Source organism: Bombina bombina, chromosome 6, assembly GCF_027579735.1.
Source record: "Bombina bombina isolate aBomBom1 chromosome 6, aBomBom1.pri, whole genome shotgun sequence".
NCBI lineage: Eukaryota > Metazoa > Chordata > Amphibia > Anura > Bombinatoridae > Bombina > Bombina bombina.
In genome coordinates this window covers 654220517-654235930 of record NC_069504.1, presented here as the reverse complement: position 1 = coordinate 654235930, position 15414 = coordinate 654220517, and the positions used below count along the sequence as shown (strand labels likewise).

Genomic DNA, 15414 nt, shown 5'->3' with positions numbered 1-15414 from the left:
TGTCTCATGTTCTCAGATTAAATCTAAAATAAATTCTATGTTAGTACAATAAATATTCTATGTTATGACAATATACACCTGGCATTTATCTATTTAGCTATTGCTATCTTTGGTATTTAAGGTATCTCACTATTAAATATACTTTGCTTATTGTGATTGTGCTGCTCAGAGTTTTATTTCTTATAAATAACATTTAGAGCCAGATTGATTATACAATTTTATTTGCAAAAGAGTGCTTGATTCCCTATCTATTTTGGGCCATTAATTTTGTTGGTCCTTGATCTTCTCTTATAGTTTGTTGAAAATATAAATTTTCATAGGGTCTGCACCATTGAATCTTTCAGCTATCTAATTTTTATGAGGTAAAACACACACTTATATTAGCCATTTGTTCTGCCCCCTTTTGTTTTTTTATATATATATATATATATATATATATATATATATATACACACACACACGCATTATAGAGGTTTGTACCTTTTTTTAAAAATTTATTATGTTAGTCCACAGGATTCAAAATTGTGAGTTTTGTGGTCCTTGAGGTCCGAAAGGTTGGCGACCCCTGCTCTAAACCATGAACGTTTAAACAACTTTCCAATTTGCTTCAGTTATTAAACTTGCTTTGTTCTCTTTGTATCTTCTGCTGAAGAATAAACCTAGGTAGGCTCATAAGTGTGCACTTGCCTTTAGCACTCTATAGAAGTAAATTGGAAAGTTTTTTTAAAGCTGCATGCTCTATCAGAATCCTGAAAGTTTATTTTATTCTTAACTGCCCCTTTAACAATAAAGGAATGAAGAGATTAATTGAAACCGTTTATCCCAGTATCTGTGTAACAGGTGTTACCCCTAAATCTGAAGGATTATAACGTGTCAGTCATTACCTCTCCTCTATTTACCTTCCTCAGATGATGTAACAATAAACCCTAATTCATTTGACTCTATCTAAAGTGACAAACTCATGCAGTAAATATAGATTGATTACTTTGCTGATATATTTCATTTCCAGAGCTACAGAATTGTGCAGCTCTATACAAATAAATAATAATAATAAAAATAATAATTTCCTTTGCTGTTGTTGTAGGTATGTGGTAGTATTTAATCCAGTAGAACAGAACCGTTTGTGTGTAATTTCTCTCTTGGTGAACACTCCCCATGTCCGCGTACTCACAGAAGATGGGCAACCAATGGCAATCCAACTCAACCCACTGTGGCAGTCTTCTACTGATATGAACACTGATGTTTACCAGGTCAGAGGAACTTTAATGGGTCTTTATAGAGTTCATTGATCCTGCCAATTCTGTTACAAAAAACACCACTCCAGTCCATCAATTACAAACACAAACTTAAAAAATGTCAGACACCTATTTAAGTGTGTGTGTTTTTTTTTATTTACAAGGAATAATGACATGAAGCTGTAAAATTCTTTACCCAAGGTGTCCTTTACATCCAGATTGCCATCGCTTGGACTCAGTATCTTCCAGCTCTACACGTCTTTTGATGGTCATGCCATACTAAAATCCAAAGTACGGGTATATCTACATGGAAGGGGACTGGCTGTAAAAAAGCAAGATGCCTTTCCTGTTAAGATCTTGGACTCTAGCACAGATGATTTTTATCTTGAGAATCAATACATGCAAGTGTGGTTCTCTGGTGTGACCGGTCTCTTGAAGGTGAGAGAAAGGAAGGCTAATTATTTTTGTGTGTGTGTATGTACAAACATTCTACAAATAAAATCCAAGAAAAAGAAACATCTGTGGCAGGGAGAGAATAGTATAGATTCAATGCCCCCTTAAAAATCTAGATGGCATACTTAGCCTAAAATTTTGGGGTTAAGTTAGACATTTGTATGAGTATCTGATTTTTGGGAAATCAATGTTTTTAATATTTTTTGTTTTATGAACACAATCCTGCCGTAGATTTAATTTATTCATTTTAATTAAAGTATGCAAAATTACTCTGCCTGTCCTTTAGACTCATAGGATCATGGCTGTCTATATACTGAATCCCTGCAGTCTAAATCACCTGCTTGGGACCCTTTTTATAGCAGGGACAGCAGCTGTATATTTCCAGGGTACAGGCAGTGGCACTATCTGCCTGAGGACCCAGTGTTCATGAGCAAATCAAACACCCTCAAGCACGGGAATGAGTGCTCATGAACAACCACTATCCCTTTGTACATGATGATGTCACTGAAAGGACATTTTTAAAAAACGATGTATAAGAAACTTTTTTTTGACTGCATGGAAATAAATGACTGCTCCATTGGATGTGTTTAAGGAATAAGTAAGAGAATAAAAAATATAATCAAACTACCTTGTTGGAACTCAAAAGTGAATAAACAGTCATTAACAATGATAAAAAATTTTTTTTAAGAAATTCATGTATAATAGATCATTTTTCAGTAGGTTAAATCCTTACAACAGTAAGTAGTAACTATAGTTTAACATCTGCTTTATAGATGTATTATATATAGAATACAACATAAAATATTAAATAAAGACTATAAATGTGTTTTATGTTATGCTGAAGACCTATTTGATACATTCATCTAAAGAGAGGGTTTTATTTACCCTAGATGTTATTATCCATCTGATAATTTCTAAAACCAAGGTATCAGGATCTTAGTACCTCTCTTCTGCAGATTCTATTGAATGGTGCTAAGTCTCCATGGCCAAAATATTCGAAAGGGCAGACAGTACTGTTTAAAAGGCAGCATCGTTAAGACCTGTTTTACCATACATTTCAATGGGTGGCGATGTTTCTCTGATACTGTCGATATATTCAAAGGTTTTTTTACTGTTGATATATTCAAAGCAGCATCGCCACCTTCATCGACAACCCTGTATGACAATACAATTTTCATGTTTCAACAGAAACTCAACCCCTATTCTTACAATGCAATAGTGAATTAAACTTATCAATAATACATCTATAGGAGCAGGGGAATTGTAGGTATATGATATATGCATATACATTGTTTAATGTATATAAATTGCATAGTATAGTGTTAGAATATGTATGTAAAGTTTAGGCGTGATTGAAAAAAACTTGTATTGTTTCCTTAGGCGTGTTTTTTTTTTTTTTTAACTTATTTTAAGAATGCGATTGTGTGTTTGCAATAGTTTATATGTGACATAGATAACATTGTAATTACTCCTGTTGAGTTATTTATGAGTCAGCACTGATTGGCTAAAATGCAAGTCTGTCAAAAGAACTGAGATAAGGGGGCAGTCTGCGGGGGCTTAAATACAAGGTAATCACAGAGGTAAAAAGTATATTAATATAACTGTGTTGGTTATGCAAAGTGGGGAATGGGTGATAAAGCGATTGTCTGTCTTTTTTTTTAGACTGTCCCTTTAAGTCATGAGTCCTTTTACATTTAGCTAGCACTCACAGAGTTTCCAGTATTATTTTGAAGATTTTACAGGACATCCTTCTTAAATACTAGAATGTCCCGTTAAATACTGGACACTTGACAACCCTATTTGTAAACCTAACCATACATAGTATTAAAAAAAAGTTCCTAAAAGAGTAAGTTTAAGACCATTCAGTTTGTATTTCAACACCACAACAGATGTATTGGTTAACAAATAAAAAACAGCAAAGTGTTTTTATTTAAAAAGACAAAGTCTGAGAATAGAATACAGTTTTTGCTTATGATTTACCAGCACATAAAAGTGCATTGTTACATGGTATTTTAATGTTAGATTTTTCTTTTAGAAGCAGGGACTATAATAATTCAATGTATTTAATTTTAAGTAGAATTATGGAATATATTGTTGTAATTATGCAGAGTATCAAACGAGCAGGGGAGGAGCATGAAGAAAAAATTAACATGGAATTTCTCATTTATGGAACAAGAACATCCAAGGACAAAAGTGGAGCATATCTTTTCCTTCCCGATGGCGATGCAAAGGTACAGCTTGCGCAGGATAGGAATGAAATCCACTTTTCAAAGGACAAGATTAAAACAACATTACATAAATATTATACATTTTTTAGTTAGTAGTTTACTCTAAGTTTAAGGAAAAAAACATTCGTAAACCCCTTTAAGGACTGTGCTTTATATTTAAACACTAATGGCTTTATTAAAAGGGGAGCGCTTAATTATTGCGCGCCCGCAAATTTGCCCATTTGCGGGCTCGCGATAATTAACCAGCCATTATTGCTTGCCGTAGCAATTAGCGCTCAGAAAATTAACTAGAGATCCGATCTCTGGTTAATTTTCTAAAAGTGCCCTCAAAATAGAGGGCATTTTGTTTTTTTATTTAAAATAATAAAAAACAACTGTACTAGGCAGTTTTGGGGGTCTAAAGTCGGTGGGAGTAAAGTGCTTTTACATTGCGGTCTATGGGTACTGTGTGTTCCCATTAAATATAAATGTATATGTTTTATATACATACTAGTCCTAAAGCCCGTTCACACGGGCCATTTTTTGCAGTACAGCGGTCCCACCCCTTGCGCTCTCTCCCTCCCCCTCTCTTTGGCTCTCTCTCTCCCCCCTCTCTTTTGCGCTCTCTCCCCCTCTCTTTTGCGCTCTCTCCCCCTCTCTTTTGCGCTCTCTCTTGCTCCACCTCTCTTTTGCTCTCTCTAACCCCTCTCTTTTGCTCTCTCTACCCCCTCTCTTTGGCTCTCTCTATCTCCCCTCTCTTTTGCTCTCTCTCCCCTCTCTTTTGCTCTCTCCCCCCTCTCTTTTTGCTCCCCCTCTCTTTTGCTTTCTCTCCCCCCTCTCTTTTGCTTTCTCTCCCCCCTCTCTTTTGCTTTCTCTCCCCCCTCTCTTTTGCTTTCTCCCCCCCCCCTCTTTTGCTTTCTTCCCCCTCTCTTTTGCGCGCTCTCTCTCTCCCCTCTCTTTTGCGCTCTCTCTCTCTCCCCCTCTCTTTTGCGCTCTCTCCCCCCTCTCTTTTGCGCTCTCTCCCCCCTCTCTTTTGCTTTCTCCCCCCCCCTCTTTTGCTTTCTTCCCCCTCTCTTTTGCGCGCTCTCTCTCTCCCCTCTCTTTTGCGCTCTCTCTCTCTCCCCCTCTCTTTTGCGCTCTCTCCCCCCTCTCTTTTGCGCTCTCTCCCCCCTCTCTTTTGCGCTCTCTCCCCCCTCTCTTTTGCGCTCTCTCTCCCCCTCTCTTTTGCGCTCTCTCTCCCCCTCTCTTTTGCGCTCTCTCTCCCCCTCTCTTTTGCGCTCTCTCTTCCCCTCTCTTTTGCACTCTCTCACTCTTCCCCTCTCTTGCGCTCTCTCTCCCCCTCTCTTTTGCGCTCTCTCTCTCCCCCTCTCTTTTGCACTTTCTCTCTCCCCCCTCTCTTTTGCAATCTCTCCCCACTCTTTTGCGCTCTCTCTCCCCCTCTCTCCCCCCTCTCTTTTGTGCTCTCTCTTCCCCCTCTCTTTTGCGCTCTCTATCTCCCACCTCTCTTTTTCTCTGTCTCTCTCCTCATCCCTCTCTTTTGCTCTGTCTCTCTCCCCATCCCTCTCTTTTGCTCTCCCCCTCTATTTTGCGCTCTCTCTCTCCCCCCTCTCTTTTTTGCTCTTTCTCTCCATCCCTCCATCCAGCTCTCTCTCTCTTCTCTCTATTTTTCTGTTTCCCCTCTATTTTGCTCTCTCTCCCCCCTCTTGCTCATTCCCATCTATTTTGTACTCTCCCCCTCTCTTTCTATCTCTCTCCCCTCTATCCCTCTCGCGCGCGCGTCACGCCCCCTGCCACTCACGCCCGGCCAAGCCCACTTTCGCCCGCACCGGCTTTTTAGGTAGGGACTCTAAGGCCAGATGTGTTTGTCCTCGCGCACAGTCTCTACTGCGCATGACAGCTTCGGACAAACACACTTGGCCTTTTATTATATAGTATATATTTATGTGTTAATATGTGTGTGTATATGTATATGTGTGTGTATATATATATATATATATATATATATATATACATATATGTATATAAGCATATACATATATATTTACAAATGCTGCAATTGCTGCGTGACTTTCCCCCTTCGCTGCACTTTGGTTCTGATGACGTCTCTGACATTAAAGTGCGCTGGTATTACACAGTGGAGTGCAAATATCTCTTTCTTGAAAACGATATTTAGCGCTCCACTCGTAATCTGGCCCTAATTCAATAAATCTCTCCAAAACTGAGCTCCTTACTTTCCCCCTTCTTCTAAAATCTCCACCCCCATGTCTCTATAACTGTTGATAAATCCATCACTACCCCAACCTCACATGCCCGATGTCTTGGGGTCACACTTGACTCAGATCTTTCACTCCTCACATTCAGACCTTGGCTACAGCCTGCCGCTTCCACCTTAAAAACATCACTAAAATTAAACATATCCTTACACAAGACACAGCTAAGATTTTAATCCACTGTCTCATCCTTTCCCGCCTCGACTACTGCAACTCTATTCTCTCTGGTCTCCCTAGCTGTCGCCTAGCTCCTTTACAATCTATAATGAATGCCTTTGCCAGGCTCATCTTCCTTACATGTCGCTCTTCATCTGCCGCACCTCTCTGCCAATCCCTTCACTGGCTTCCTTTTGCCTCCAGGATTAAATGCAAAATTCTCACTCTGACACACAAAGCCCTCAATTGCACTGCTCCCCCCTATATCTCAGACCTTGTCTCCAGATACTCTCCCTCCAGTCCCCTTCGCTCCCCTCATGAGCTCCTCCTCTCTTGTTACCTCCTCACATTCCTGTTTACAAGATTTCTCAAGACTGGCTCCCACCTTATGGAACTCTCTGCCTCGCTCCACAAGAATCTCCCCTAGTTTTAAAAGCTTCAAGTGCTCCCTGAAGACTCTACTATTCAGGGATGTTTACAACCAACACTAACCTTCCTATCTCCACTGCTATCCCCTTAAACCCCATAGCATGTAAGCCTATGAGCCCAGCTGTTTGTAGTCTATCTTCATAAGAGCCGACTACAACAGTGCAACTCTCGGCATGACCCTCTCCCCATTTGATCCCTGTAATTGTTTTATATAACACCTATGTTCATAGCACTGCGGAACCTGCTGGCGCTCTTCAAATACCTGATAATAATAATAAATCACAGCTATGGCAACTGCAATTAGGTTGGTTAATTTGATATTATAGTAACTTTATTATATAAACATTTATCGTTAACTAAATAACACCATTTATATTTAAAATATTGCATTGATAGCTATCACTTCTATACCTCCTTGCAACTATCAATCAAATTGCCTATGTGAGCATAGGCCCCAAGCATGCACTTCTGCTGTTGCACATGGGCAGTGAGTGCCCATGACCATGTTTTTTACTTTGCCTCTTACAAAAAAAAGTCATATGTGGTTTGTTAATGACCATCGATGGCACAGATTGTTTTGTGTCACTGGTGAACAAACATTGAGGGATATTTTGTCACAGACGTATTTCTTTATCTTAGTTTTTAATACACATGAAGTGAGTAAGATTTACTGAATATATATAAATGTAATGGAAAAAATAAACTATTCGAGATTCCTTCCACTATCTCTTGGATGTACAGCTGGTGCCCAAACCCATGTGGTAGAGGGGTAGTAACCATTTCAGATTACTTAAATGAATTATAAAGATTACAGTATAATACCGGTATTGCCTTTTTGTGCTAAAAAGCAATTTCTAAAGGTACATTTTCACACCCAGTGGGTTTGTTTTCATCTGTCCTGGCTGCCCCTCAATCTTCTTCTTTTTAGTGACAATTCGCTGCCTCAGCACTCACCCCCATACACAGCTACCAGAGTGTTTTCCGACAGCTCTGCTGTATGCTCTATTGCACTTCAATTACAGCCTGTGCATGTGCTTTTCCCAACCTTTTATTGAGCTGCTTTAAACTCTGCCGCAGAGCTACAGAATAGTGATATGCTCATTTTGTATGGGTGGCCACCAGTATAGAGAGAGGGGGAGCCTGTGGCTTTTTTTTACTGCAATCTTTATCATACACAGCACTGATTTGAATAATTTGTAATTTTCCCCTTTAAAGGGACAGTAAAGTCAAAACTAAACTTTTATGATTCAGATAGGGCATGCAATTTTAAACCACTTTCCAATTTACTTTTATCATCAAATTTGCTTTGTTCCCTTGGTGGTATTTTTGAAAAGCTAAACCTAGCTAGGCTCAAACTGATTTCTAAACCGTTGAAAACCGCCTCTTAGCTCAGAGCATTTTGAAAGTTTTTCACAGTTAGACAGTGTTTAGTTCATGTGTGTCATAGATAACATTGTGCTCACTCTTTCCCTAATTCCTGAACCTAAGTTGTTTACCATTAGGTTTCTCATGATGTCTTGCTCTTCATTTTAAATTACTCATTGCCAATATATGTGTACCAAAAGGACGCCTAGATTACAAGTTTTGTCGGTAAGGCTGTGCGGTGCTAACGAGCAGTTTTCCCTCACCGCTCACCTACAGACAACTCTGGTATTACGGGTTTTTAGAAACCCTGCGTTAGCCTCAAAAAAGTAAGCGTAGAGCAAAATTTAGCTCCACATCTCACCTCAATACCAGCGCTGCTTACGTTATCAGTAAGCAGGAAAAACGTGCTTGTTCGCGATTTCCCCATAGGAATCAATGGGGGAGAGCCGGTTGAAAAAAAACCTAACACCTGCAAAAAAGCAGCGTAAAGCTCCTAACGCAGCCCCATTGATTCCTATGGGGAAAATACATTTATGTCTACACCTAACACCCTAACATGAACCCCCGAGTCTAAACACCCCTAATCTTACACTTATTAACCCCTAATCTGCCGCCCCCGACATCGCCGACACCTGCATAACATTATTAACCCCTAATCTGCCGCTCCGGACACCGCCGCCACCTACATTATACTTATGAACCCCTAATCTGATGCCCTAAACATCGCCAAACCCTACATTATATTTATTAACCCCTAATCTGCCGCCCACAACGTTACAGCAACCTACCTACACTTATTAACCCCTAATCTGCCGCCCACAACGTCGCCGCCACTATATTAAAGTTATTAACCCCTAAACCTAAGTCAACCCTAACACCCCCTAACTTAAATAGAATTTAAATAAATCTAAATAAAATAACTAACATTAATTAAATTATTCCTATTTAAAACTAAATACTTACCTATAAAATAAACCCTAAGATAGCTACAATATAACAGTTACATCAGGGGTGTCCAAACTTTGCTCTCCAGAGGTTTTGGAACTACATTTCCGATGATGCTCAGCCAGCATTTTATCTAGCTGAGCATCATGGGAAATGTAGTTCCAAAACCTCTGGAGAGCAAAGTTTGGACACCCCTGAGTTACATTGTAGCTAGCTTAGGGTTTATTTTTATTTTACAGACAAGTTTGTATTTATTTTAACTAGGTAGAATAGTTACTAAATAATTATTAACTATTTAATAACTACCTAGTTAAAATAAAGACAAATTTACCAGTAAAATAAATCCTAACCTAAGTTACAATTACACCTAACACTACACTATAATTAAATTAATTACCTAAACTAAATACAATTAAATACAATTCAAAAAAATGATCTAAATTACATAAAATAATAAAATAATTACAAGTTTTTTAAACTAATTACACCTACTCTTATCCCCCTAATAAAATAAAAAAGCCGGCCAAAATAATAAAAAGCCCTACCCTATACTAAATTACAAATAGCCCTTAAAAGGGCCTTTTGCGGGGCATTGCCCTAAAGTAATCAGCTCTATTACCTGTAAAAAAAAATACAATACCCCCAACATTAAAACCCACCGCCCACACACCCAACCCTACTCTAAAACCCACCCAATTCCCCCTTAATAAAACCTAAGACTAACCCCTTGAAGATCACCCTACCTTGAGACGTCTTCACCCAACCGGACAGAAGTGGTCCTCCAGACAGTCCGAAGTCTTCATCCTATCCGGGCAGAAGAGGTCCTCCAGACGGCCAGAAGTCTTCATCCAGGCGGCATCTTCTATCTTCATCCATCCGGAGCAGAGCGGGTCCATCTTCAAGACATCCGACGCGGAGCATCCTCTTCGTTCTTCATCCAACGACTAAATAACGGTACCTTTAAGTGACGTCATCCAAGATGGCGTCCCTTCAATTCCGATTGACTGATAGAATTCTATCAGCCAATCGGAATTAAGGTAGAAAAAATCCTATTGGCTGATCCAATCAGCCAATAGGATTGAGCTTGCATTCTATTGGCTGTTCCAATCAGCTAATAGAATGCGAGCTCAATCCTATTGGCTGATTGGATCAGCCAATAGGATTGAACTTCAATCCTATTGGCTGATTGCATCAGCCAATAGGATTTTTCCTACCTTTATTCCGATTCGCTGATAGAATTCTATCAGCCAATCGGAACTGAAGGGACGCCATCTTGGATGACGTCACTTAAAGGTACAGTCATTTAGTCGTTGGATGAAGAACGAAGAGGATGCTCCGCGTCGGATGTCTTGAAGATGGAACCGCTCCGGATGGATGAAGATAGAAGATGCCGCCTGTATGAAGACTTCTGGCTGTCTGGAGGACCTCTTCTGCCCGGATAGGATGAAGACTTCGGACCGTCTGGAGGACCACTTCTGTCCGGTTGGGTGAAGACGTCTCAAGGTTGGGTGATCTTCAAGGGGTTAGTGTTAGGTTTTATTAAGGGGGGATTGGGTGGGATTTAGAGTAGGGTTGGGTGTGTGGGTGGTGGATTTTAATGTTGGGGGGTATTGTATTTTTTTACAGGTAAAAGAGCTCATTACTTTGGGGCAATGCCCCGCAAAAGGCCCTTTTAAGGGCTATTTGTAATTTAGTATATGGTTGGTATTTTTTTTATTTTGGGGGGGGCTTTTTTATTTTATTAGGGGGATTAGATTAGGTGTAATTAGTTTAAAAAACTTGTAATTATTTTATTATTTTCTGTAATTGAGTGTTTGTTTTTTTCGTACTTTAGTTTATTTAATTGTAATTAAATTTAGTTAATTTAGGTAATTAATTTAATTATAGTGTAGTGTTAGGTGTAATTGTAACTTAGGTTAGGGTTTATTTTACAGGTAAATTTGTATTTATTTTAGCTAGGTAGTTATTAAATAGTTAATAACTATTTAATAACTATTCTATCTAGCTAAAATACAAACTTGCCTGTAAAATAAAAATTAACCCTGAGATAGCTACAATGTAATTATTAGTTATATTGTAGCTATCTTAGGGTTTATTTTACAGGTAAGTATTTTGTTTTAAATAGGAATAATTTATTTAATAATAGTAATTTTATTTAGATGTTTTAAAATTATATTTAAGTTAGGGGGGTGTTAGGGTTAGGGGTTAATACACTTAATATAGTGCCGGCGACGTTGGGGGCGGCAGATTAGGGGTTAATAAATGTAGGTAGGTGTCAGCGATGTTAGGGACGGCGGATTAGGGGTTAATAAAATTTAACTAGTGTTTGCGAGGCGGGAGTGCAGCGGTTTAGGAGTTAATATATTTATTAAAGTGGCGGCGATGTCCGGTCGGCAGATTAGGGGTTAAAAATTTTAGTTAAGCGTTTGCGATGTGGGGGGGGGGGGCTCAGTTTAGGGGTTAATAGGTAGTTTATGGATGTTAGTGTACTTTTTAGCACTTTAAAAAAGTGAGCGGTACAGCCTCTCCTGTCAAGACTCCTACCGCATTTAAAAGTAAGTAGTTAAGAGTTTTATGGGCTAACGCCGTAACATAAAACTCTTAACTACTGACTTTTAAATGCGGTAGGAGTCTTGACAGGAGAGGCTGTACCGCTCACTTTTTCCAAGACTTGTAATATCGGCGTTAGGAAAATCCCATTGAAAAGATAGGATACGCAATTGACGTAAGTGGATTTGCGTTAAAAAGCAGCGTTGGGACCTCTCAACGCTGCTTTTTAACCCTAACGCACAACTCGTAATCTAGGCCGGAGTTTCTTTTTTAAACTTGTTTTCTGTAATTTTGGGGGTCTCACAGGACATACTTACTTGATAAGCAGAGGTGTGACTTACCTGTGTAATAAACTGTTGTCTCATTCTTCTTATTCAGCTATACACTCCTAAAGACCCACCTGTGGTACGTGTAACCGAAGGACCCTTTTTCTCTGAGGTAACCTGTTACTACCAGCATGTACAGCAGACAATGAGACTCTACAATTTACCAGGTTAGTTAACCGTGTGTTGTGCACTTTCAGATCCCACAGATTGGATTGATCTATAAACAAGGTTAATGCCACATGAAAAATTATGATCAACTCTTCACCCTGTATAGGATGAGATACCACAAGTGCTGCAATTAGCTTGACCATGTTGACACCACTAATTTACACATCTTATAAATTGATGGTCTAGCGGAGAACTATATTACTTACCTATACTTGCCATCCAAAGTTATATTGGTTTTAGTTTTGTGTTATGTTGGTCAACTCCAACATTCTCTATCTTTGTGGTTTCATGGAAGGAACTGAAGGTCTATCTTTGGATATCAGCTCATTGGTAGATATTCGTGACCACGTCAACAAGGAGATAGCCATGCGGCTTAGCACAGACATCTTGAGTGGAGACACCTTCTATACGGATCTAAATGGCTTTCAGGTGTGTGTTTTTACTCCAGTACAAGGTTCTACATTGCTGCCAGAGATATGCAAATTACAGAGTAGCTGTCAGATAAATCTTTTTATTTAATCTTATTGGCTTGGTCTATAAATGCAAACTGTAGTCTGCACTTTTAAATCCTATGTAGCTGCTGTAATTCTATAAATATAGTTCTATATTTTCTGATATGTTTAATTTAAAATTCTAAGAAATATATACCTTGTTATGTTTTGCAGTTTTATATATTAAACAAATTAATTACATCAACCAAATTAAGTGAGTGGCAGAATGTTCATTGCCATGGGCAGCATGAAACATGTATATGTGTAATTAATCTAATGGATATCTTTATGCATACATTTAGTTTATTTTTTTCATTGTAATGTGTCTTAATTTTAACTGAATATTTCTGGATATGCTATAATTTAAACTCCCAATTAATATATAATAAACTCTGTTTATTATGCTGTCCATATTACACCCTTGCTTAGGTGTGTGTGTGTGTGTCTCTCTCTTTTCTTTTCTTTCTCTTTCTCTCTCTCTCTCTCTCCATCTCTCTTTCTTTCTTTCTCTCTCTCTCTCTCTCTCTCTCTCTCTTTCTTTCTTTCTCTCTCTCTCTCTCTCTCTCTCTCTCTCTTTCTCTCTCTCTCTTTTTTCTTTCTTTATTTCTCTCTTTCTTTGTTTTCTTATTTCTCTCTCTCCTTTCTCTCTCTTTTCTTTCTTTCTTTCTCTCTTTTTCTTTTTTTCTTTTTCTCTTTCTCTTTGTCGCTACGCTCTCCCTTTTTCTTTCTCTCGTTTTTTTTCTTTCTCTCTCTCTTTTTCTTTCACTCTCTCTTTCCAACCCACTTTTTAGCCTGAAGTGTTTCATTGTAGACTTCTCTATTGAAACTGTTTCCTGAATGTGAAAAGCTAAGAATGCAATTTTGTGTTTTATGTTTGTTTCCTTTCAAATGTAGATTCAGCCCAGACGGTTTTTCAGAAAGCTGCCACTACAAGCAAATTTTTACCCAATGCCACTCATGGCGTACATCCAGGATGAGCAGAGCAGATTAACCCTGCATACTGCACAGGCTTTAGGAGTCTCTAGCCTTAACAGCGGTGAGTATAAAAATCTATCACTATCTCAGGTTTCATTATTAAAGTGATATGAAATAGTGTCCCTTTAAAAAAATATGTTGAATCAAAGTAAACATAAAAAAACAGCAAACTACTTATTTTTCTGGCAAAATGAGCACTTAGAAATTATCAGTGTAGTCATGGCCTATAGTTACACAAGGGAGCTGACATACTGAGAACATAATTGGCATTCTGTCCTCTGCTGAGCATGGGCAAGAAACTGACTTCCTGGTATTGTTCAGTGAAATCTAGAGAAAGCCAACTCAAGTTGCTATAGAAGTTTTATGGCATAAAGCCTTCCTGTAGAGAACCCTGCCCCCTTGTGTGGCTGTGACAGGAAGAAATGGACCCTGCAAAAAAAAAAAGTTACAATTATAATACAAGATGAAATTGTTTTAAAACGATGACTAGATCTTATTGCATTGATTTTTTTTTATATCCCTTAAATAAAAAACAATAATGCTGATGGATTATTAGTATAGCATTTTAACTTGATCAATTATTAATGTGTAGGTCAGCTGGAGGTTATTCTCGACAGACGCTTAATGCAAGATGATAACCGCGGCCTTGGTCAGGGGTTGAAAGATACTAAACGCATCTGTAGTAGGTTTCGCATCTTACTAGAAAGGAGGTCAGAAGGAAATAAGGTAAACTGCTTCCCACTTCTCTATTGATTTTTGTAAGCAAATGAGCCACTAATGCTTTTCCAGCTGCTGAGAATAAGGTTTAGTTAGAAGCCCCAAAAGCACTAGTGTAACAGTAACAAATGCGGCTTCTGCTTGGCAAAATAGCCTCCCTTTGTTTTAAAAGGAAACTCTAACAACTTATGTCATGCATAAGATACAGCACTGGTAAACTTGTTCAAATATTTTGTATTTTGAAACTTGTAGTGAATGCCTGAGTATAACTGGTCCTTAAGAACTGACTGTTTACTGGCTGATAAGCAAAACTCTCACAGATTTATTGGTGGACCAGAACACTCCTCACAAATGTAAAATAAAAAAATATTATCGTCAGTACATTTGTTAACAAAAACAAACTATAAAACATATTCAATTGTAACATAGAACAAAAAATACTTTAACAGAAACTGAATTATAATTAAATCTCTTTTTAAGTTAAAAAAATACATACCTGTATAATTTGTAGCTTAAAGGAATAGTCTAGTCACAATTAAACTTTCATTATTCAGATAGAGCAGGCAATTTTAAGCAACTTTGTAATTTACTCCTATTATCAATTCTTGGTTTTCTTGCTATATTTATTTGAAAAAGCAAGACTGTAAAGCACAGGGGTTTGGCACCTGGGTAGCACTTTCTGATTGGTTTCTAAATGTAGCCACCAATCAGCAAGCTCTACCCAGGTGCTGAATGGGCCAGCTCCTAAGCTTACATTCAAATAAAGATACCAAGAGAAAGAAGAACAAATGATAATAGGAGTAAGTTATAAAGCTCCTTAAAATTGCATGCTCTCTCTGAATAATGAAAGTTTAATTTTGAGTAGACTATTCCTTTAATTAAAATGAGTACTTTTGGAGATACTTTTCAGGGGAATGCTGTGCATTTTGGATTGCTATGCTAGGTGCAACTTTGAATGAATTGATTCTGCTTGTTTACTCGTGTGTAGCAAGGCTATTCAAGCAATTACCACTGTCCTCGTCTCACAAATTGTATTCTGAAACAGACACTTCTCACTAGCTAAGATGTATATAATGTTTATGGTGAATTAAATAATCTCAGTATTGTATACCCCTCAGTGTCACCTA

At 38.2% G+C, this 15414-nt stretch overlaps 1 protein-coding gene across 2 annotated transcripts in view; it reads left to right on the top strand.

Annotated features, from left to right (window-relative positions):
- The window catches only part of MAN2A2 (mannosidase alpha class 2A member 2), a 162533-nt gene that overhangs the window by 113243 nt on the left and 33876 nt on the right, over positions 1–15414 (top strand). For both annotated transcript variants that reach the window (XM_053717715.1, XM_053717716.1), the window contains exons 14-20: positions 1085–1250; positions 1437–1673; positions 3797–3919; positions 11989–12103; positions 12400–12533; positions 13490–13631; positions 14163–14296. In XM_053717715.1, the coding sequence (XP_053573690.1) occupies positions 1085–1250; positions 1437–1673; positions 3797–3919; positions 11989–12103; positions 12400–12533; positions 13490–13631; positions 14163–14296 (1051 nt within the window). The remainder of the gene's footprint in view (positions 1–1084; positions 1251–1436; positions 1674–3796; positions 3920–11988; positions 12104–12399; positions 12534–13489; positions 13632–14162; positions 14297–15414) is intronic.